The sequence below is a fragment of the Oncorhynchus gorbuscha genome, linkage group LG22 (assembly GCF_021184085.1).
Source record: "Oncorhynchus gorbuscha isolate QuinsamMale2020 ecotype Even-year linkage group LG22, OgorEven_v1.0, whole genome shotgun sequence".
NCBI lineage: Eukaryota > Metazoa > Chordata > Actinopteri > Salmoniformes > Salmonidae > Oncorhynchus > Oncorhynchus gorbuscha.
Genome location: NC_060194.1, coordinates 35,377,386 through 35,399,467, shown reverse-complemented (window position 1 = coordinate 35,399,467; position 22,082 = coordinate 35,377,386). Strand labels below are relative to the sequence as shown.

At 44.0% G+C, this 22,082-nt stretch overlaps 1 protein-coding gene across 1 annotated transcript in view; it reads left to right on the top strand.

The window, feature by feature from the left end:
* The window catches only part of LOC124009428 (mitogen-activated protein kinase kinase kinase 20-like), a 31,185-nt gene extending 15,499 nt beyond the window's left edge, over positions 1-15,686 (top strand). The window contains exons 8-12 of the mRNA XM_046321242.1: positions 2,043-2,117; positions 2,661-2,767; positions 14,342-14,480; positions 14,647-14,805; positions 15,570-15,686. Coding sequence (XP_046177198.1) covers positions 2,043-2,117; positions 2,661-2,767; positions 14,342-14,480; positions 14,647-14,805; positions 15,570-15,686 — 597 coding nt within the window. The remainder of the gene's footprint in view (positions 1-2,042; positions 2,118-2,660; positions 2,768-14,341; positions 14,481-14,646; positions 14,806-15,569) is intronic.
* The last annotated feature ends 6,396 nt before the right edge of the window (positions 15,687-22,082 follow it).

Below are 22,082 nucleotides of genomic sequence, written 5' to 3'. Positions count from 1 at the left end.
ACCGAGTTTGGGAAACTGGTGTAGGGGGTTATATGCGTGCGTGTGTGTGTGTGTGTGTGTGTGTGTGTGTGTGTGTGTGTGTGTGTGTGTGTGTGTGTGTGTGTGTGTGTGTGTGTGTGTGTGTGTGTGTGTGTGTGTGTGTGTGTGTGAAAGGGGGTTTAAACTGTATATATTCCAGTAATACTGTGCTGCACTGTATAGACAACTGAGAATATAATTGCTGAGTATCCCAGTATGCTCTTGGATGGGGTCCAATAGTGGTGAGAGACAGAGATGTATTTATTTCATTTTAAATCCCTCCAGAGTTAACTGTTTCCACATTATCCCTTTGCCCCTTACAGTGGATGTATCCTATTGCCTGTTGTTGCTTTGTACTGGAGCCTGAGCATTGGGTTTTCTTTAATTGTAACATTGCCTTGGTTTCCTACTTCATAATGTAGATGTGTTCATATGAGTGTACAGTGCCTTGCAAAGTATTCATTCCCCTTGGCGTTTTTCCTATTTTGTTGCATTACAACCTGTAATTTAAATAGATTTTTATTTATATTTCATGTAAATGGACATACACAAAATAGTCCAAATTGGTGAAGTGAAATGAAAAAAAGGGAAAAGTGGTGCGTTTATATGTATTCACCCCCTATGCTATGAAGCCCCTCAATAAGATCTGGTGCAACCAATTACCTTCAGAAGTCACATACTTAGTTCAATAAAGTCCACCTTTGTGCAATCTAAATGTCACATGATCTCAGTATATATACACCTGTTCTGAAAGGCCCCAGAGTCTGCAACACCATTAAGCAATGGGCACCACCAAGCAAGCGGCACCATGAAGACCAAGGAGCTCTCCAAACAGGTCAGGGACAAAGTTGTGGAGAAGTACAGATCATGGTTGGGTTATAAAAATATCCGTAAATTTGAACTTCCCACGAGCACCATTAAATCCATTATTCAAAAATGGAAAGAATATGGCACCACAACCTGCCAAGAGAGGGCCGCCCACCAAAACTCACGGACCAGGCATTAATTAGGGAGGCAACAAAGAGACCAAAGATAACCCTGAAGGAGCTGCAAAGCTCCACAGCGGAGATTGGAGTATCTCTCCATAGGACCACTTTAAGCCATACACTCCACAGAGCTGTGCTGTATGGAAGAGTGGTCAGAAAAAAGCCATTGCTTAAAGACAAAATGAGCAAACATGTTTGATGTTCGCCAGAAGGCATATGGGAGACTCCCCAAACATATGGAAGAAGATACTCTGGTCAGATGAGACAAAATTGAGCTTTTTGGCCATCAAGGATAATGCTATGTCTGGTGCAAACCCAACACCTCTCATCACCCCGAGAACAACATCCCCACAGTGAAGCATATTGGTGGCAGCATCATGCTGTGGGGATGTTTTTATCGGCTCTGGTACTGGATAACTGGTCAGAATTGATGGAAGGATGGATGGTGCTAAATACAGGGAAATTCTTGAGGGAAACCTGTTTCGGTCATCCAGAGTTGGACGGAGGTTCACTTTCCAGCAGGACAATGGCCCTAAGCATACTGCTATAGAAACACTTGAGTGATTTAACGGGAAACATTTAAATGTCTTGGAATGGCTTTGTCAAAGCCCAGACCTCAATCCAATTCTGTGGTATGACTTAAAATTGCGGTACATCAGAGGAACCCATCCAACTTGAAGGAGCTGGAGCAGTTTTGCCTTGAAGAATTGGCAAGAATCCCAGTGGCTAGACCTGCCAAGCTTATAGAGACATACCCTAAGAGACTTGCAGCTGTATTTGCTGAAAAAAGGTGGCTGTACAAAGTATTGACTTTGGAGGGTGAATAGTTATGCACGTTCAAGTTTTCTGTTTTTTTGGTCTTATTTCTGTTTTTTTTGCATCTTGAAAGTGGTAGGCATGTTGTGTGAATCAAATTATACTAACCCACCTAAAGTCTATTTTCATTCCAGGTTGTGAGGCAAACAAATGGTAAAAAATGCCAAGGGGGGTGAATACTTTCGCAAGCCACTGTATATGGTTCCTGTGTGTCTGTTACAGAGGCTGACCATCCCCACCAGTTGTCCGCCTAGCTTTGCTAACCTGATGAAGAGATGCTGGCAGGTTGAACCAAAGGTGAGAGGGCAAGGGTCAGCGCTACCACTCTGATTGCCTGATTGGACAATGCAGCAGCTGGTACTGAACTTAGTAACCTGGGCTCTGAAGTCTGGCATACTATGAACTGTTACAAAAGCGTGAACTATTGATACAGTCCTAATGTGCGTAAATACTACAGTAATGTCCCCCAAAACACTACAGTAAACACTACAGTAAAGTTGGCAAAAACACTACAGTAAATATTGCAGTAAACACTACAGTAAATATTATAGTAAACTCTACAGTAAATACTACAGTAAAGTCCACAAAAACACTACAGTAAATATTACAGTAAACACTACAGTAAATTTTACAGTAAATGCTACAGTAAATATTACAGGAAAAGTCTGCAAAAACATGACAGTGAATACTATAGTATTCATACCACAGTATACTATAGTATTTTCTTCATGTGCACACTAGATGTTTTTAGGATTAGCTGAAAAATAAAAAAGCTGCAGTTGCAGTGTTGACTTGATATTGTGTGTGTGTGTGTGTGTGTGTGGGGGGGGGGGGTTCTAGGAGCGTCCAGTGTTTAAACAGGTTTTGGGGACTCTGGAGACCATGTCTAATGACAGCAGACTACAAGACCAGTGTAACTCATTCCTACACAACAAGGACCAGTGGAGGTACGCAGCGTGCAAGTATGTGTGTGTGTAATTCAGGTGGTACAGTAAGCAGAGACTGGATTGTTTAAAATCTACTAGTTGCCCAAGCCTCCCCAGCTTCTCCTTCACCCAAATCCAGATGGCAGATGTTCTGAAAGAGCTGCAAAGCCTGGACCCGTACAAATCAGCTGGGCTAGACAATCAGGACCCTCTCTTACTAAAATTATCCGCCGCCGTTGTTGCAACCCCTATTACCAGTCTGTTCAACCTCTGTCGTATCGTCTGAGATCCCTAAAGATTGGAAAGCTGCCGCGGTCATCCCCCCTCTTCAAAGGGGGTGACACTAGGCTTTCGACTCTGTCAATCACCATATTCTTATCGGCAGACTCAATAGCCTTGGTTTTTCAAATGACTGCCTCGCCTGGTTCAACAACTACTTCGCAGACAGAGTTCAGTGTGTCAAATCTGAGGGCCTGTTGTCCGGACCTCTGCCAGTCTCTATGGGGGTATCACAGGGTTCAATTCTCAGGCCAACTCTTTTCTCTGTATATATCAATGATGTCACTCTTGCTGTGGGTGATTCCCTGATCCACCTCTACGCAAGCGACACCATTCTGTATACTTCTGCCCCTTCTTTGGACACTGTGTTAACAAACATCCAAACAAGCTTCAATGCCATACAACACTCCTTCCGTGGCCTCCAACTCCTCTTAAATGCTAGTATAACTAAATGCATGCTTTTCAACCATTCGCTGCCCGACCCGCCCGCCTGACTAGCATCACTACTCTAGACGGTTCTGACCTAGAATACGTGGACAACTACAAATACCTAGGTGTCTGGCTAGACTGTAAACTCTCCTTCCAGACTCATATCCTGTTTGGCGCAGGCGTGCCGCTAGCGACCCACCTCGACAACATACTGTGAAATTGCAGAGCGCCAAATTCAAATGACAGAAATAGCAGTGGTGTTACACAGGAGCCAGCTAGCAGGCGTATTGCGGGCACGTCTTTTGATTGGATTACCAATATTGAGAGGCAGGTCCTATGGGCAGGTCTATGCAGAACCTCAGAACTGGGAAACTGAATTTGATAAACAAATTAATTTGCGTACTACTAAGCTGTTTTTTCAACCCACAATGGCGGAAGGGGGAGAAGATATCGATTTGGTCGAGGATATAATTTAACGCCATTCTCAAAACAAACTTTTCAAGAAAAGTTAGACATTGTAAGGAGAGGTCGCCCGACGCCGACGCTACAAAGCCTGTCACAGGCGGGAAAGGGGTTCGTTCGCCACTTTCAAAGTTCCAACTACGAGTGCTATCAATGGCTCACAGGCTCCGAGAAGCCCTGCAAACTGTACTGCTGGGAATGACTATTATTTGCAAGTGATGGATTTGGTGTTTGGAGCCACACTGGCTTTGCAAACTTGAGTTGTTTAACCAAGGCAGCAACGAGACACCAAAGTACGGCGGGGCACTTACAAGCAATGGTGCTTTTGAAAACTTTTGGGGACACCCAAGTGGATCTACAGCTCAATGAACAAGCGCGCAGGGCAACGGAGCTGCACAATGAAAAGGTGAAGAAAAATAGGGAAATATTTAAAAGACTCATTGATTGTGTCATGTTTTTGGGTGACGCCTGGTTATTGTGCATTTCTGTCTAAATGTATAGTGTCTAGAGCCATGGCATCATAATGATGGTAATAAGAGGTGGATTAATTGGGGTGGGACTGTGTAGGACCTCACTGAAGGCCCAGGCCTCAGGCCCACGGCACGCCACTGAGAAATAGTAATAATAAACATTCATGAATATACAAGTGTTATACATCGGTTAAAACATTAACTTCTTGTTAATACAGCCGCTTTGTCAGATTTCAAAAGGCTTTACGGCGAAAGCATAACATGCGTTTATGTAAGGACATCTCTCTCAGCAGACAAAACATTACAAACAGCTAGCTATCTGAGGACAGTGCCCTGCACACAAAAGCAGACAAACATTTTCCAACCAAGCAGAGGAGTCACGAAAGTCAGAAATAGCAATAAAACAAATCACTTACCTTGGAAGATCTTCATCTAGTTGCAATCACAAGGGTCCCAGGAAAACAATAAATGTTTGTTTTATTCGATAAAGTCCTTCTTTATCTCCCAAAAACCCAGTTTTTTTGGTGCGTTTTGTTCAGTAATCCACTGGCTCAAAGGCGGTCAAAACATGCAGACAAATACATCCTAATAGTATCGCTAAAGTTCGCCGAAACATGTCAAACAATGTTTATCACTAATCCTCAGGGTGTCAATTATATAAAAAATAGATAATATTTAAACCGGACAATAGCATATTCAATAGCAATACTGCATGCTTCCCCAGTCCCCTAACCAAAAGGTATTTTTCTTCGTCGTTTTTCAGAAAACAAGCCTGAAACCAAGTCTAAAGACTATTGACATCTATTGGAAGCCTTAGGAACTGCAATCGGGTCCCTAACCAATTACATAGTCAATAGGCATTCAATGGAAAACCACTCACATCAAAAGAATCCCACTTCCTGGATTGATTTCCCTCTGGTTTTTGCCTACCAGATCAGTTCTGTTATACTCACAGACATAATTTGATGCTATATGCATATCCTAGCTTCTGGGCCTAAGTGACATGCAGTTTACTTTGAGCACGTCATTCATCCGACTTTACGAATGCCTCCCCCTGTCACTAAAAATATATCAAATGTCTTCAATCCAAAATCAAATCTAGATTTGGCTTTTTCTATTTCACAACAAAGCCTCTTTCACTTACGCCGCCAAACTTACCCTAGTAAAACTGACTATCCTACCGATCCTCGACTTCGGCGATGTCATCTACAAAATAGCTTTCACTACTCTACTCAGCAAGCTGGATGCAGTCAATTACAGTGCCATCAGTTTTGTTACCAAATCACCTTATAACACCCACCACTGCGAACTGTATGCTCTAGTCGGCTGGCCCTCGCTACATATTCAACGCCAGACCCACTGGCTCCAGGTCATCTATAAGTCTATGTTAGGTAAAGCTCCGCCTTATCTCAGCTCACTGGTCATAATAACTACACCCACCCGTAGCACGCGCTCCAGCAGGTATATCTCACTGGTCATCCCCAAAATCCCCTTTCCCTCCAGTTCTCTATTGCCATTGACTGGAACGAATTGCAAAAATTGCTGAAGCTGGAGACTTACATTTCTCTCACTAACTTTAAACATCAGATATCTGAGCAGCTAACCGATCGCTGCAGCTGTACATAGTTCATCTGTAAATAGCCCACCCAATCTACCTACCTCATCCCATATTGTTTTCATTTACTTTTCTGCTCTTTTGCACACCAGTTTCACTCCTTGCACATCATCATCTGCTCATCTATCACTCCAGTGTTAATCTGCTAAATTGTAATTACTTTGCTACTATGGCCTATTTATTGCCTACCTCCTCACGCCATTTGCACACACTGTATATAGACTTTCTTTTTATATTGTGTTATTGACTGTACTCTTGTTTATTCCATGTGTAACTCTGTGTTGTTGTTTGTGTCGCCCTGTTTTTCTTTATCTTGACCAGGTCGCAGTTGTAAATGAGAACGTGCTCTTAATTAACTGGCCTACCTGGTTAAATAAAGATGGAAAATAAATAAATAATAAACATATTTTGAAGCCAGACACAGGACAGAGAGCAGGGCTCACTGTATATACTTACAACCTAACAAGAGGCCCCAGTGTGTGTGTGTGTGTGTCTTAGGGGAGAAGCTGTATGCATGACCCTGCTGGCTCGTTGGCTTTAGTCTATAATAAGACTCTCTGGAAACTATCCATGAAGGAGATTCCTCTACTTAGCCTGTTTCCACCAGAGACGAGCCGGTCACGGGTGCACCTCAGCCACGCTCAAGGTACTAAACGATATCATAACCGCCATCGATAAAAGACAGTACTGTGCAGCCGTCTTCATCGACCTTGCCAAGGCTTTCGACTCGGTCAATCACCATATTCTTATCAGCAGACTCAGTAGCCTCGGTTTTTCGGATGACTGCCTTGCCTGGTTCACCAATTACTTTGCAGACAGAGTTCAGTGTGTCAAATCGGAGGGCATGCTGTCCGGTCCTCTGACAGTCTCTATGGGGGTGTCACAGGGTTCAATCCTCGGGCCGACTCTTTTTTCTGTGTATATCATTGATGTTGCTCTTGCTGCGGGTGATTCCCTGATCCATCTCTACACAGACGACACCATTCTATATACTTCCGGCCCGTCCTTGGACACTGTGCTATCTAACCTCCAAACGAGTTTCAATGCCATACAACACTCCTTCCGTGGCCTCCAACTGCTCTTAAACGCTAGTAAAACCAAATGCATGCTTTTCAACCGTTCGCTGCCTGCACCCGCACGCCTGACCAGCATCACCACCCTGGATGGTTCCAACCTTGAATATGTGGACATCTATAAATACCTAGGTGTCTGACTAGACTGTAAACTCTCCTTCCAGACTCATATCAAACATCTCCAATTGAAAATCAAATCATGAGTCTGCTTTCTATTCCGCAACAAAGCCTCCTTCACTCACGCCGCCAAACTTACCCTAGTAAAACTGACTATCCTACCGATCCTCGACTTTGGCGATGTCATCTACAAAATTACTTCCAACACTCTACTCAGCAAACTGGATGCAGTTTATCACAGTGCCATCCGTTTTGTCACTAAAGCACCTTATACCACCCACCACTGCGACTTGTATGCTCTAGTCGGCTGGCCCTCGCTACATATTCGTCGCCAGACCCACTGGCTCCAGGTCATCTACATGTCCATGCTAGGTAAAGCTCTGCCTTATCTCAGTTCACTGGTCACGATGGCAACACCCATCCGTAGCACGCGCTCCAGCAGGTGTATCTCACTGATCATCCCTAAAAACAACACCTCATTTGGCCGCCTTTCGTTCCAGTTCTCTGCTGCCTGTGATTGGAAGGAATTGCAAAAATCGCTGAAGTTGGAGACTTTTATCTCCCTCACCAACTTCAAACATCTGCTATCTGAGCAGCTAACCGATCACTGCAGCTGTACATAATCTATCGGTAAATAGCCCAACCATTTTTACCTACCTCTATCACTCCAGTGTTAATCTGCAAAATTGTAATTATTCGCCTACCTCCTCATGCCTTTTGCACACATTGTATATAGACTCCCCTTTTTTTCTACCGTGTTATTGACTTGTTAATTGTTTACTCCATGTGTAACTGTGTGTTGTCTGCTCACACTGCTATGCTTTATCTTGGCCAGGTCGCAGTTGCAAATGAGAACTTGTTCTCAACTAGCCTACCCGGTTAAATAAAGGTGAAATAAAAAAAATAAAAAAATAAAAGAGACCGGGGGGGGGGGGGTCGACAGGAAGAAGAAAGAGTTCACATAAGAAGCATACAGGGGGCAGCTAGAAGTCAAGTATGGGAAAACGAGGGAAGGGGGGCACTATTTAGAGAGGAAAACACTGATGAAGAGAGAAGAGAGACAAGAGGGAGGAGGAGGAGGAAGAGGGTGACAGATTCTGTTCGTGTTTGACATGAGTGTGGCAAGATCATCAATTATGAGAGAAGAATAGAGAATGAGTGGAAAGATCTGGGGGAGAGGGTGGAGGAGGGAGAGAGTGGGGAGAGTTGGGGGAGGAGGGAGATAGTGGGGGAGGGAAAGGCGGAGGGAGAGTTGTGGGGAGGGAGTTGAGAGAAGAGAGCTGGAGAGTGAGAGAGAGGGAGAGCGAGAGAGAGGGGGAGGTAGAGGGTGGGGGAGTGTAAGGGTGGGGGAGAGCGAGGGAGAGAGAGGGCGAGGTAGAGAGCAGGGGAAGGGAGAGAGTGGAGGAGACAAATAGGAAGGGAGGTATTTTATCAAATTTTAAAAACATTACAATACATTCACAGATTTCACAACACACTTTGTGCACTTAGGCCTTACTCCACCACTAGCACATATCTGTAGTACTAACTCTGTGTGTATAGTGCGTATGTTATCGTGTGTGTGTATAGTGAGTATGTTATCGTGTGTGTGTATAGTGCGTATGTTATCGTGTGTGTGTATAGTGAGTATGTTATCGTGTGTGTGTATAGTGAGTATGTTATATAGTGAGTATGTTATCGTGTGTGTGTATAGTGAGTATGTTATCGTGTGTGTGTATAGTGCGTATATCGTGAGTATGTTATCGTGTGTGTGTATAGTGAGTATGTTATGTGTGTGTGTATAGTGAGTATGTTATCGTGTGTGTGTATAGTGAGTATGTTATCGTGTGTGTGTGTGTGTGTGTATAGTGCGTATGTTATCGTGTGTGTATAGTGCGTATGTTATCGTGTGTGTGTATAGTGCGTATGTTATCGTGTGTGTGTATAGTGAGTATGTTATCGTGTGTGTGTATAGTGAGTATGTTATCGTGTGTGTGTATAGTGAGTATGTTATCGTGTGTGTGTATAGTGCGTATGTTATCGTGTGTGTGTATAGTGAGTATGTTATCGTGTGTGTGTATAGTGAGTATGTTATCGTGTGTGTGTATAGTGTTATCGTGTGTGTGTATAGTGCGTATGTTATCGTTATAGTGCGTATGTTATCGTGTGTATAGTGAGTATGTTATCGTGTGTGTGTATAGTGAGTATGTTATCGTGTGTGTGTATAGTGAGTATGTTATCGTGTGTGTGTATAGTATGTTAGTATGTTATGTTATCGTGTGTGTGTATAGTGTGTTATCGTGTATAGTGAGTATGTTAGTGATAGTATGTTATCGTGTGTGTGTATGTTATCGTGTGTATGTTATGTTATGTGTGTATAGTGAGTATGTTATCGTGTGTGTGTATAGTGAGTATGTTATCGTGTGTGTGTGTGTTATCGTGTGTGTGTATAGTGAGTATGTTATCGTGTGTGTGTATAGTGAGTATGTTATCGTGTGTGTGTATAGTGAGTATGTTATCGTGTGTGTGTATAGTGCGTATGTTATCGTGTGTGTGTATAGTGAGTATGTTATCGTGTGTGTGTATAGTGAGTATGTTATCGTGTGTGTGTATAGTGAGTATGTTATCGTGTGTGTGTATAGTGAGTATGTTATCGTGTGTGTGTATAGTGAGTATGTTATCGTGTGTGTGTATAGTGAGTATGTTATCGTGTGTGTGTATAGTGAGTATGTTATCGTGTGTGTGTATAGTGAGTATGTTATCGTGTGTGTGTATAGTGAGTATGTTATCGTGTGTGTGTGTATAGTATGTTATCGTGTGTGTATAGTGAGTATGTTATCGTGTGTGTGTATAGTGTATGTTATCGTGTGTGTGTGAGTATGTTATCGTGTGTGTATAGTGAGTATGTTATCGTGTGTGTGTATAGTGAGTATGTTATCGTGTGTGTGTATAGTGAGTATGTTATCGTGTGTGTGTATAGTGCGTATGTTATCGTGTGTGTGTATAGTGCGTATGTTATCGTGTGTGTGTATAGTGAGTATGTTATCGTGTGTGTGTATAGTGAGTATGTTATCGTGTGTGTGTATAGTGAGTATGTTATCGTGTGTGTGTATAGTGAGTATGTTATCGTGTGTGTGTGTATAGTTATCGTGTGTGTGTATAGTATGTTATCGTGTGTGTGTATAGTGAGTATGTTATCGTATAGTTATGTTATCGTGTGTGTGTGTATATGTTATCGATGTTATCGTATGTTATCGTGTGTGTGTATAGTGAGTATGTTATCGTGTGTGTGTATAGTGAGTATGTTATCGTGTGTGTGTATAGTGAGTATGTTATCGTGTGTGTGTATAGTGAGTATGTTATCGTGTGTGTGTATAGTGAGTATGTTATCGTGTGAGTATGTTATCGTATGTTATCGTGTGTGTGTATAGTGAGTATGTTATCGTGTGTGTGTATAGTGAGTATGTTATCGTGTGTGTGTATAGTGAGTATGTTATCGTGTGTGTATAGTGAGTATGTTATCGTGTGTGTGTATAGTGAGTATGTTATGTTATCGTGTGTGTGTATAGTGAGTATGTTATCGTGTGTGTGTATAGTGAGTATGTTATCGTGTGTGTGTATAGTGAGTATGTTATCGTGTGTGTGTATAGTGAGTATGTTATCGTGTGTGTGTATAGTGAGTATGTTATCGTGTGTGTGTATAGTGAGTATGTTATCGTGTGTGTGTATATGTTATGTTATCGTGTGTGTGTATAGTGAGTATGTTATCGTTATAGTGAGTATGTTATCGTGTGTGTGTATAGTGAGTATGTTATCGTGTGTGTGTATAGTGAGTATGTTATCGTGTGTGTGTATAGTGAGTATGTTATCGTGTGTGTGTATAGTGAGTATGTTATCGTGTGTGTGTATAGTGATGTATGTTATAGTGAGTATGTTATCGTGTGTGTGTATAGTGTTATCGTGTGTGTGTATAGTGAGTATGTTATCGTGTGTGTGTATAGTGCGTATGTTATCGTGTGTGTGTATAGTGAGTATGTTATCGTGTGTGTGTATAGTGAGTATGTTATCGTGTGTGTGTATAGTGAGTATGTTATCGTGTGTGTGTATAGTGAGTATGTTATCGTGTGTGTGTATAGTGAGTATGTTATCGTGTGTGTGTATAGTGAGTATGTTATCGTATAGTGAGTATGTTATCGTTATCGTGTGAGTATGTTATCGTGTATAGTGAGTATGTTATCGTGTGTGTGTATAGTGAGTATGTTATCGTGTGTGTTATCGTATAGTGCGTATGTTATCGTGTGTGTGTATAGTGAGTATGTTATCGTGTGTGTGTATAGTGAGTATGTTATCGTGTGTGTGTATAGTGAGTATGTTATCGTGTGTGTGTATAGTGAGTATGTTATCGTGTGTGTGTATAGTGAGTATGTTATCGTGTGTGTGTATAGTGAGTATGTTATCGTGTGTGTGTATAGTTATCGAGTATGTTATCGTGTGTGTGTATAGTGCGTATGTTATCGTGTGTGTGTATAGTGCGTATGTTATCGTGTGTGTGTATAGTGAGTATGTTATCGTGTGTGTGTATAGTGAGTATGTTATCGTATAGTTATGTTATCGTGTGTGTGTATAGTGAGTATGTTATCGTGTGTGTGTATAGTGAGTATGTTATCGTGTGTGTGTGAGTATAGTTATGTTATCGTGTGTGTGTAGTAGTATGTTATCGTGTGTGTGTATAGTGCGTATGTTATCGTGTGTGTGTATAGTGCGTATGTTATCGTGTGTGTGTATAGTGAGTATGTTATCGTGTGTGTGTATAGTGAGTATGTTATCGTGTGTGTGTATAGTGAGTATGTTATCGTGTGTGTGTATAGTGAGTATGTTATCGTGTGTGTGTATAGTGAGTATGTTATCGTGTGTGTGTATAGTGAGTATGTTATCGTGTGTGTGTATAGTGTATGTTATCGTGTGTGTGTATAGTTGTTATCGTGTGTGTGTATAGTGAGTATGTTATCGTGTGTGTGTATAGTGAGTATGTTATCGTGTGTGTGTATAGTGAGTATGTTATCGTGTGTGTGTATAGTGAGTATGTTATCGTGTGTGTGTATAGTGAGTATGTTATCGTGTGTGTGTATAGTGCGTATGTTATCGTGTGTGTGTATAGTGCGTATGTTATCGTGTGTGTATGCATGTGTCTGTGTCTATGTTTGTGTTGCTTCAAAGTCCCGGCTGTTCTATAAGGTGTATTTTTATCTGTTTTTTAAAATTATTTTAAAATCTAATTTTACTGCTTACATCAGTTACTTGATAGTAACTGATGTAAGCATGTAGTAATGGCTCTATGTAGTACTGTGCGTCTGTTCTGGACTTGGGGACTGTGAAGAGACCTTTTGTGGCATTTGGTATTTTGGAATTTTATTAGGATCCCCATTAGCTGTTGCAAAAGCAGCAGCTACTCTTCTTGGGGTCCAAAGAAAACATAAAACATAATACCGAACATCATTAGACAAGAACAGCTCAAGGACAGAACTTCACACATTTATTTATGGCATGTCTTGTGGGGTATGCATGGGTGTCTGAGCTGTGTGCCAATAGTTTAGACAGACAGCTCGGTGCATTCAACATGTCAATGCCTCTCATAAATATTAATAGTGATGAAGTCAATCTCTCCTCCACTTTGAGCCAGGAGAGATTGACATGCACATAATTCATATTAGCTCTCTGTGTACATCCAAGGACCAGCCGTGCTGCCCTGTTTTGAGCCATTGCAATTTTCCTAAGTCTTTTTTTGTGGCACCTGACCATACGACTGAACAGTGGGAAGGGAGGGAGTGGGGAAGAGAGGGAGTGGGGAAGGGAGGGAGTGGGGAAGAGAGGGAGTGGGGAAGAGAGGGAGTGGGGAAGAGAGGGAGTGGGGAAGAGAGGGAGTGGGGAAGAGAGGGAGTGGGGAAGAGAGGGAGTGGGGAAGAGAGGGAGTGGGGAAGAGAGGGAGTGGGGAAGAGAGGGAGTGGGGAAGGGAGGGAGTGGGGAAGAGAGGGAGTGGGGAAGAGAGGGAGTGGGGAAGGGAGGGAGTGGGGAAGAGAGGGAGTGGGGAAGAGAGGGAGTGGGGAAGAGAGGGAGTGGGGAAGGGAGGGAGTGGGGAAGAGAGGGAGTGGGGAAGAGAGGGGGGAAGAGTGGGGAAGAGAGGGAGTGGGGAAGAGAGGGAGTGGGGAAGAGAGGAAGTGGGGAAGAGAGGGAGTGGGGAAGGGAGGGAGTGGGGAAGGGAGGGAGTGGGGAAGGGAGGGAGTGGGGAAGGGAGGGAGTGGGGAAGGGAGGGAGTGGGGAAGGGAGGGAGTGGGGAATAGAGATTGGGGAAGGGAGGGAGTGGGGAAGGGAGGGAGTGGGGAAGGGAGGGAGTGGGGAAGGGAGGGAGTGGGGAAGAGAGGGAGTGGGGAAGAGAGGGGGGAAGGGAGAGAGTGGGGAAGGGGGGGAGTGGGGAAGGGAGGGAGTGGGGAAGAGAGAGGGGGAAGAGAGAGTGGGGAAGCGAGGGAGTGGGGAAGGGAGGGAGTGGGGAAGGGAGGGAGTGGGGAAGAGAGAGGGGGAAGAGAGAGTGAGATATTTGTACAGATGAACGTGGTACGTTCAGGCTTTTGGAAATTGCTCTCAAGGAGGAACCAGACCTGTGGAGGTCTCCAATTATTTTCCTGACGTCTTGTCAAGCAAAGAGGCACTGAGTTTGAAGGTCGGCCTTGAAATACATCCACAGTTACACCTCCAATTGACTCAAACGAAGTCAATTTGCCTATCAGAAGCTTCTAAAGCCATGACATTATTTTCTGCAATGTCACAAGCTGTTAAAGGCATAGTCAACTTAGTGTATGTAAACTTCTGACCCACTGGAATTGTGAATTTTACGTGAAATAATCTGTCTGTAAACAATTGTTGGAAAAATTACTTGTCATGCACAAAGTAGATGTCCTAGCCGACTTGCCAAAACTATAGTTTGTTAACAAGAAATTTGTGGAGTGGTTGAAAAACAAGTTTTAATGACTCCAACCCAAGTGTATGTAAACTTCCGACTTCAACTGTATGCTTCCCATGACAATAAAGCCCTTTGAATTGACTTGAATTGAGAGCTCTAGACAATGTAAGGGAATGGACAATGGGCATAGTATAACAGTAGCTCTCCTCTCTGTAGGTGTGAGATAGATGCTACGTTGGAGAGGTTGCGGAGGCTGGAGAGAGACCTGGCCACTAAAGAGAAGGAGCTGGAGGAGAGAGAGCAAAGACTGAAACTGTGGGAGGAGAGACTGATGGAGAGGTCCAATGTGACACCTGTGAGTAGCCTACATGTTTGGCTGGGTTTCAAAGATCACAATGTTTCATTCATGTACGTGTTCTATTTGTTTTACAACCTTATTTGAGATGAAATATTAGAAAGAGTCATGTTGTAGAGTATCAAGCCCGTCAACCCCCGTCCCCATATTTCTTTCTCTCTTTCAGTTCTTCTCCCCTATAGCATCAGGCATCGGTTCAGAGTCGTTCTTCCACTCTCAGTCTCAGGAGTCCAACAGCGCCAAGATATCCTGCCTCATCCGAACCCTCGGCAATGGAGAGAAGGACAGGGGAATGGAGGGAGGGATGGACAGGGGAATGGAGGGGGTGGACAGGGGAATGGAGGGGGATGGACAGGGGAATGGAGGGAGGGATGGACAGGGGAATGGAGGGGGTGGACAGGGGAATGGAGGGGGTGGACAGGGGAATGGAGGGGGGTGGACAGGGGAATGGAGGGGGCGTGGACAGGGGAATGGAGGGAGGGATGGACAGGGGAATGGAGGGGGAGTGGACAGGGGGATAGGGGGTTCCAGTCCATGCTTAGAGGCTTATCAAGCAGTCATGGGGAGGCAGCTGTGGATGGAGGGTTAGAGGTAACCTGGGGAGAGAGAGAGAAGGAGAGGGGAACTGAGGGAGGGATAGTTGGGGGGTGTCTGGCGCTAGGGGATGGGGGGCGTTTACAGATCATGCTAAAGCGGTTCCAGGGTGGGATTGGAGAGGTAGAGGGGGAGAATGAGAGGGAGGAGAGGGGTTGGGGGGAGAGTGGGAGACAAGATGGATGGAGGGAGCGAACGAAGGAGGAGCGGATTGTGAATGGAGGGAGTATGGAGGGAGAGAGGCTACAGTCCATGTTTCGGGAGCTGGGTGGGGGGCGTTTGTTTGGGGACATGCTCTCTTTAGCTGATATTGATGGGGTAGAGGGGGTAGGTGACATGGACATGAACATGGGGGAGATAGGTGACCTGGGGGTGGTAGTGGTCAGGGCTGATACGGCTGGGGTCATAAGTCATAAGGTCAGGAGTGAGTTAGGGGTCAGAGGTCAGGGGGTGAGGTCAGGAGTACAGATGAGCATGTGGACGACGTCCAATCAGAACTCTTCTAAGATTTGCAGCGTGCGACAGGGAACCAAAATCAATATGGCCGCCACCGTTGCGGCGTTAGACATGAACGTGATGGAGCTGAGCTGGTCTGACCACGACAGTGACTAGGAGAACACACAAACACACAGGGATACTGGGAAGGTACACACACACACACACACACAATTTTGTTTTTGTTACGTCATTATTATTTGTTTTCATTGAAGCCAAATTTATCCACCCCCTGTTGTGAGGACTTTAGGGGATAATAGTGAAGAATTCTCAGCAGTGTGGATTTCCTCCTGAAAACTGTCATGTTGTTCTGGTGTATTGAAGCCTTTAAAGTGGTATGCAACTGATGTGCCATATTAACACGTGTTACATAGATCAGAGAGCAGTTTGTGGAGGCTAGGACAAGTCAGGGTACCATCCAATGCTTTTAGACCATTGATACAGTTCATTCGTTCAAACGAAACTTTGAATTCAATTAATGGATCCTTACTGTGATCAAATGGATTCTTACTGTGATCAAATGGATCCTTACTGTGATCAAATGGATCCTTACTGTGATCAAATGGATCCTTACTGTGATCAAATGGATTCTTACTGTGATCAAATGGATCCTTACTGTAATCAAATGGATCCTTACTGTGATCAAATGGATCCTTACTGTAATCAAATGGATCCTTACTGTGATCAAATGTGTAAAAATATTTTGCAGCTCCCTTCTCTATATAAATTGTATTGTTTTTCAATAAATACAGATAAATACTGATATTTTCATTCAAGTCATATGAAAAACATTTTTTTCTTATAGATTTCAGGTGCTAAAACAATACTATACAAATGTCTTTATACTGTATTTCAAAAGCAGCATCAAACCTGGTTTAGAGATGATGTAGTAACACTTTTTACCTCAAGTAACTTCTCTCACACTGACCAACATAATGAGGAAAAGACACAGCCCACCAACAACTAACGAAATAACTACCTCACTCCGTTCCAACCCCTCCAAAAATCCCTTAAACCAACAGAGGATCAGGTCCCTCATTCTTCTTCACTTCATTTCTCCTGCCTACCCTGACAGCTGACTCACATAGTGAGCAGCATTGCTACCCCAGCTAGTACCAACTTGGCTTGTCTCTCTGCTGATCTCACTCCCTCCCTCCTCACCCCCTAACCCCTAACCCCTACCTCTACACACTGACCAGCAGTGCCACCCCGGCCAGTACCAATTTAGCTGGTCTCTCTCTGGTCTTGAGGCTGAAGGTCCAGCCATTAGTGGTTCCTCCTAGCTTGGTCTTGTACAGAGGAAACTCATAGATATTATGCATTGTCTGTTGTTTGGTACAGCTTGAACTGAGATTACTGGCATAGAGGGGGTTAACTCCTTCAGACGGGACTCAGTGATCACCCCACCCTGAGTGTGCAATCTCTCACCTGGGTGAGAAAGAGGGGAGGGAAAGGAGGGTGAAGTTAATTAAGATAAATGAACTAGGAAGTATGTGTTCATGAGAAGGTGAGAGAATGGAGTGTATACTGTACCTTCCATGTATGGTCTGTATGTATGCTCCCTCTCTGGCTGGATGGTTGAACTCCTTAAACTTCTTAGTCACATTCACAGTCAAGTTCATCTTATCCAACGGCCCCCGCACGTTCTTTTGAGCCAGAGACTGCATTACCGCTGGAGGGAGGGGGGGTAGTTGAGGAGATCATTCCACTGGACAGAGAATACCAAGAGACAGTTACAACATAAGTTGGTGATGTAATTAGAAGTGGATTGTCATGTTGTTTATAAGTGTGTGTGTGTTACCTGTGAGGACAGCCAGACCACACTGAGCAGAGCCAGGTCCTGAGTCTCGCTGTCCAGCTCTCTACCGCCTAGCAACACATAATTACACACACAGCGCATAGCAACACCGATAAACTGTTACACATGTCTCACAGACCGCACAACAGCGCATCACTATACCTGGTAAACACACACACACAGAGCATAGCAAACATTTTAAGGCCCAGTGCAGTTAAAAACATGATTTTCAGGGGTTTTATATAACAAAAATATAAATACAACATGTAATGTTTTGGTCCCATGTTTCATGAGCTGAAATCCCACAAATGTTCCATGTACACAAACAGCTTATTTCTCTTAAATTTTGTGCAAAAATGTGTTTACATCCTTGTTAGTGAGCATTTCTCCTTTGCCAAGGTAATCCATCCCTTTGACAGATGTGGCATATCAAGAAGATCATGATCATTACACAGGTGAACCTTGTGATGGGGAAGGTAAAAGTCCACGCTAAAATGTGTCACACAACAAAATGGTTTGCTTATGTCAACGTTGTGAATAGAGTGCCCCATGGTGGGCTATTATTTATGTAACTTTATTTAACCAAGCAAGTCACGTAAGAACAAACTCTTATTTACAATGACGGCCTAGGAACAGTGGGTTAACTGCCTTTATCAGGGGCAGAATGACAGATTTTTACCTTGTCAGCTCAGTGATTCGATCTAGCAACCTTTCAGTTACTGGCCCAAAGCTCTAACCACTAGGCTACCTGCATCCCCAAGATTATGGTATGGGCAGGCATAAGCTATGAATACAATTGCATTTTATTAATGGCAATTTGAATGCACAGAGATACCGTCACGTGATCCTGAGGTCCATTGTCGTGCCATTCATCCGACGTGATGCATATCTGTGTTCCCAGTCATGTGAAATCCATAGATTAGGGCCTTTCTTTCAACTGACTGATTTCCTTATATGAACTGTACCTGAGCAAAGTATTTAAAATTGTTGCATGATGCGTTTATATTTTTGTTCACAACAGATTTCCACACTGAGGTTTGAGTAATACTGTGAAATTTGATAATGATGATGCCGTTTTAGAGGTGTAAGAGCTGTTGCCTTCTCTGGCCTGCCTGGTGACATCACCAGTATGGTAAATGATTTAATAGACCATTAAGAAGGAAAGTTCCAAACCTCTCTGCCAATCACAGCTGTCCCACTCAGACAACTCCCGACAGTACTAGACAAATTATTGATTGAGAAATTGCTATAAGCTATTTTTTTTTTTAACTACCAATTCAATTGTAAACTATCACAGTAAGGTACTTGATTGTTACCCAGAAATTATTTGTTATTGCAAAGAAAACGGCTGCCTTGGACCTATAAGCTGTGCTTGGTTGAGCGCAAAGTATATGGCAGTGTTCTGTACCTACGAAGCTGAACGGTAAAGCGAAGGTAAATAAAACCTTCAAGACAAAACCTGGCTGAGTTCCACCATTTGGGAAACACAGCTATAGAGATGCACAATAGGAACCTCTCAGAGCTAAATACACGGCTCAAAAAAATTAAGGGAACACTTAAACAACACATTGTAACTCCAAGTCAATCACACTTCCGTGAAATCAAACTGTCCACTAAGGAAGCAACACTGATTGACAGTAAATTTCACATGCTGTTGTGCGAATGGAATAGACAACAGGTGGAAATTATAGGCAATTAGCAAGACACCCCCAATAAAGGAGTGGTTCTGCAGGTGGTGACCACAGACCACTTCTCAGTTCCTATGCTTCCTGGCTGATGTTTTGGTCACTTTTGAATGCTGGCGGTGCTTTCACTCCAGTGGTAGCATGAGACGGAGTCTACAACCCACACAACTGGCTCAGGTAGTGCAGCTCATCTAGGATGGCACATCAATGCGAGCTGTGGTAAGAAGGTTTGCTGTGTCTGTCAGCGTAGTGTCCAGAGCATGGATGCGATACCAGGAGACAGGCCAGTACATCAGGAGACGTGGAGGAGGCCGTAGGAAGGCAACAACCCAGCAGCAGGACCGCTACCTCTGCATTTGTGCAAGGAGGAGCAGGAGGAGCACTGCCAGAGCCCTGCAAAATGACCTCCAGCAGGCCACAAATGTGCATGTGTCTGCTCAAACCGTCAGAAACAGACTCCATGAGGGTGGTATGAGGGCCCGACGTCCACAGGTGGGGGTTGTGCTTACAGCCCAACACCGTGTTGCCTGCAACATCCTCCAGCATGACCAGTTTGGCGGTGGGTCAGTCATGGTGTGGGGTGGCATTTCTTTGGGGGGTCGCACAGCCCTCCATGTGCTCGCCAGAGGTAGCCTGACGGCCCTGGGTTCCTCCTAATGCAAGACAATGCTAGACCTCATGTGGCTGGAGTGTGTCAGCAGTTCCTGCAAGAGGAAGGCATTGATGCTATGGACAGGCCCGCCCGTTCCCCAGACCTGAATCCAACTGAGCACATCTGGGACATCATGTCTCGCTCCATCCACCAACGCCACGTTGCACCAGACTGTCCAGGAGTTGGCGGATGCTTTAGTCCAGGTCTGGGAGGAGATCCCTCAAGAGACCATCCGCCACCTCATCAGGAGCATGCCCAGGCGTTGTAGGGAGGTCATACAGGCACGTGGAGGCCACACACACTACTGAGCCTCATTTTGACTTGTTTTAAGGACATTACATCAAAGTTGGATCAGCCTGTAGTGTGGTTTTCCACTTTAATTTTGAGTGTGACTCCAAATTCAGACCTCCATGGGTTGATACATTTGATTTCCATTGATAATTTTTGTGTGATTTTGTTGTCAGCACATTCAACTATGTAAAGAAAAAAGTATTTAATAAGAATATTTCATTCATTCAGATCTAGGATGTGTTATTTTAGTGTTCCATTAATTTATTTGAGCAGTGTATATACTGTTTTTGTCTATGTAGACCTAGAATGCTGTAGCCGATATAAGGACAGGTGAGGAGGACAGGTGAGGAGGAGAGCTGACACCACACCTAGAGACAGTTACCTGACACCATGGCAACAGAAGGGGACAGATCTCAAAACATTGTCCACCTGTCACAGCCAGGTCATGTGAATGATGAGCCTTCAGGTCCTGATCGTGACGCCTACAACCACTAACAGACCCTCTCTCTCCCCACATGAGGGCAGTGTGGGATAACATTTGGTAGAATGGACTTCAGCTCTAATCCAAAGTGATCCGAACCATGACATCCTATTAGACATGATACAGCATTTATGTATAAACATGGACAAATTTGACATTTTTATAACTGTGTTACTTAAAATACCACATTTCTGATTAACCTTTTAAAGAATCCCCATTTTGCCTCTAACTGTAATGCATAGTTGTAATAATGCCATATGAGATGGGAGGACTGGGGATGATGATGCTTTCAGTGATCATTGGCATTTTAGTCTAAATTGACCCTCTTCTTCTTATACACTACAGATAAATGTAGCTCATTGGTCCCACAGTAATGCTACACCAAATGACCAAAAGTATGCTCGTCAAACATCTCATTCCAAAATCATGGGCATTAATATGTAGTTGGTCCCCCTCTTGTCGCTATAACTCCACTCTTCTGGGAAGGCTTTCCACTAGATGTCGGAACATTGCTGCGGGGACTTGCTTCCATTCAGCCACAGGAGTATTAGTGAGGTCGGGCACTGATGTTGGGCGATTAGGCCTGGCTTGCAGTCGACATTCCAATTCATCCCAAAGGTGTTCGATGGAGTTGAGGACAGGGCTCTGTGCAGGCCAGTCAAGTTCTTCCACACCAATCTCTACAAACTACATTTGTATGGACCTGGCTTTGTGAATGGGGGCAATGTCATGCTGAAACAGGAAAGGGCCTTGCCCAAACTGTTGTCACAAAGTTTAAAACACATAATTGTCTGTAGCGTTAAGATTTCCCTTCACTGGAACTAAGGGGCATAACCCAAACTATGATAAACAGTCCCAGACCATTATTCCTCCACCTAATTTTACGGTTGGCCCTATGCATTGGGGCAGGTACCCTTCTCCTGGCATCTGCCAAACCCATATTTGTCTGTCGGACTGCAGGATATGAAGCGTGATTCATCACTCCTAAGAACGAGTTTCCACTGCTCCAGAGTCCAATGGTGGCAAGCTTTACACCACGCCAGCCGATGCTTGGCATTGTGCATGGTGATCTTAGGCTTGTGTGCGGCTGCTCGGCCATGGAAACCCATTTCATGACACTCCCGACTAACAGTTATTGTGCTTATGTTGCTTCCAGAGGTAGTTTGGAACTCAGTAGTGAGTGTTGCAACCAAGGACATGTTTTTATTTGAACTCTCGCCGGTCCCGTTTTGTGAGCTTGTGTGGCCTACCACTTTGCGGCTGAGCTGTTTTTGCTCCTAGACGTTTCCACTTAACAGCACTTACAGTTGACCGGGGCAGCTCTATCAGGGCAGAAATTTGATGAACTGGCTTGTTGTAAAGGTGGCATCCTATGACGGTGCCACGTTGAAAGTGAGCTCTTCAGTAAGGTCGTTCTACAGCCAATGTTTGTCTATGGAGATTGGATGACTGTGTGCTCGATTTTATACACCTGTCAGTAACAGGTGTGGCTGAAATAGTGTCCAGATAGTATATACAAAGTATGTTGGAGCCTCTTCCGGTTCACCTCAGAAACACAGTATTTCTGGGTAAGTGGGAAATCATTTCTTTGGTGTACCTTGTTTGA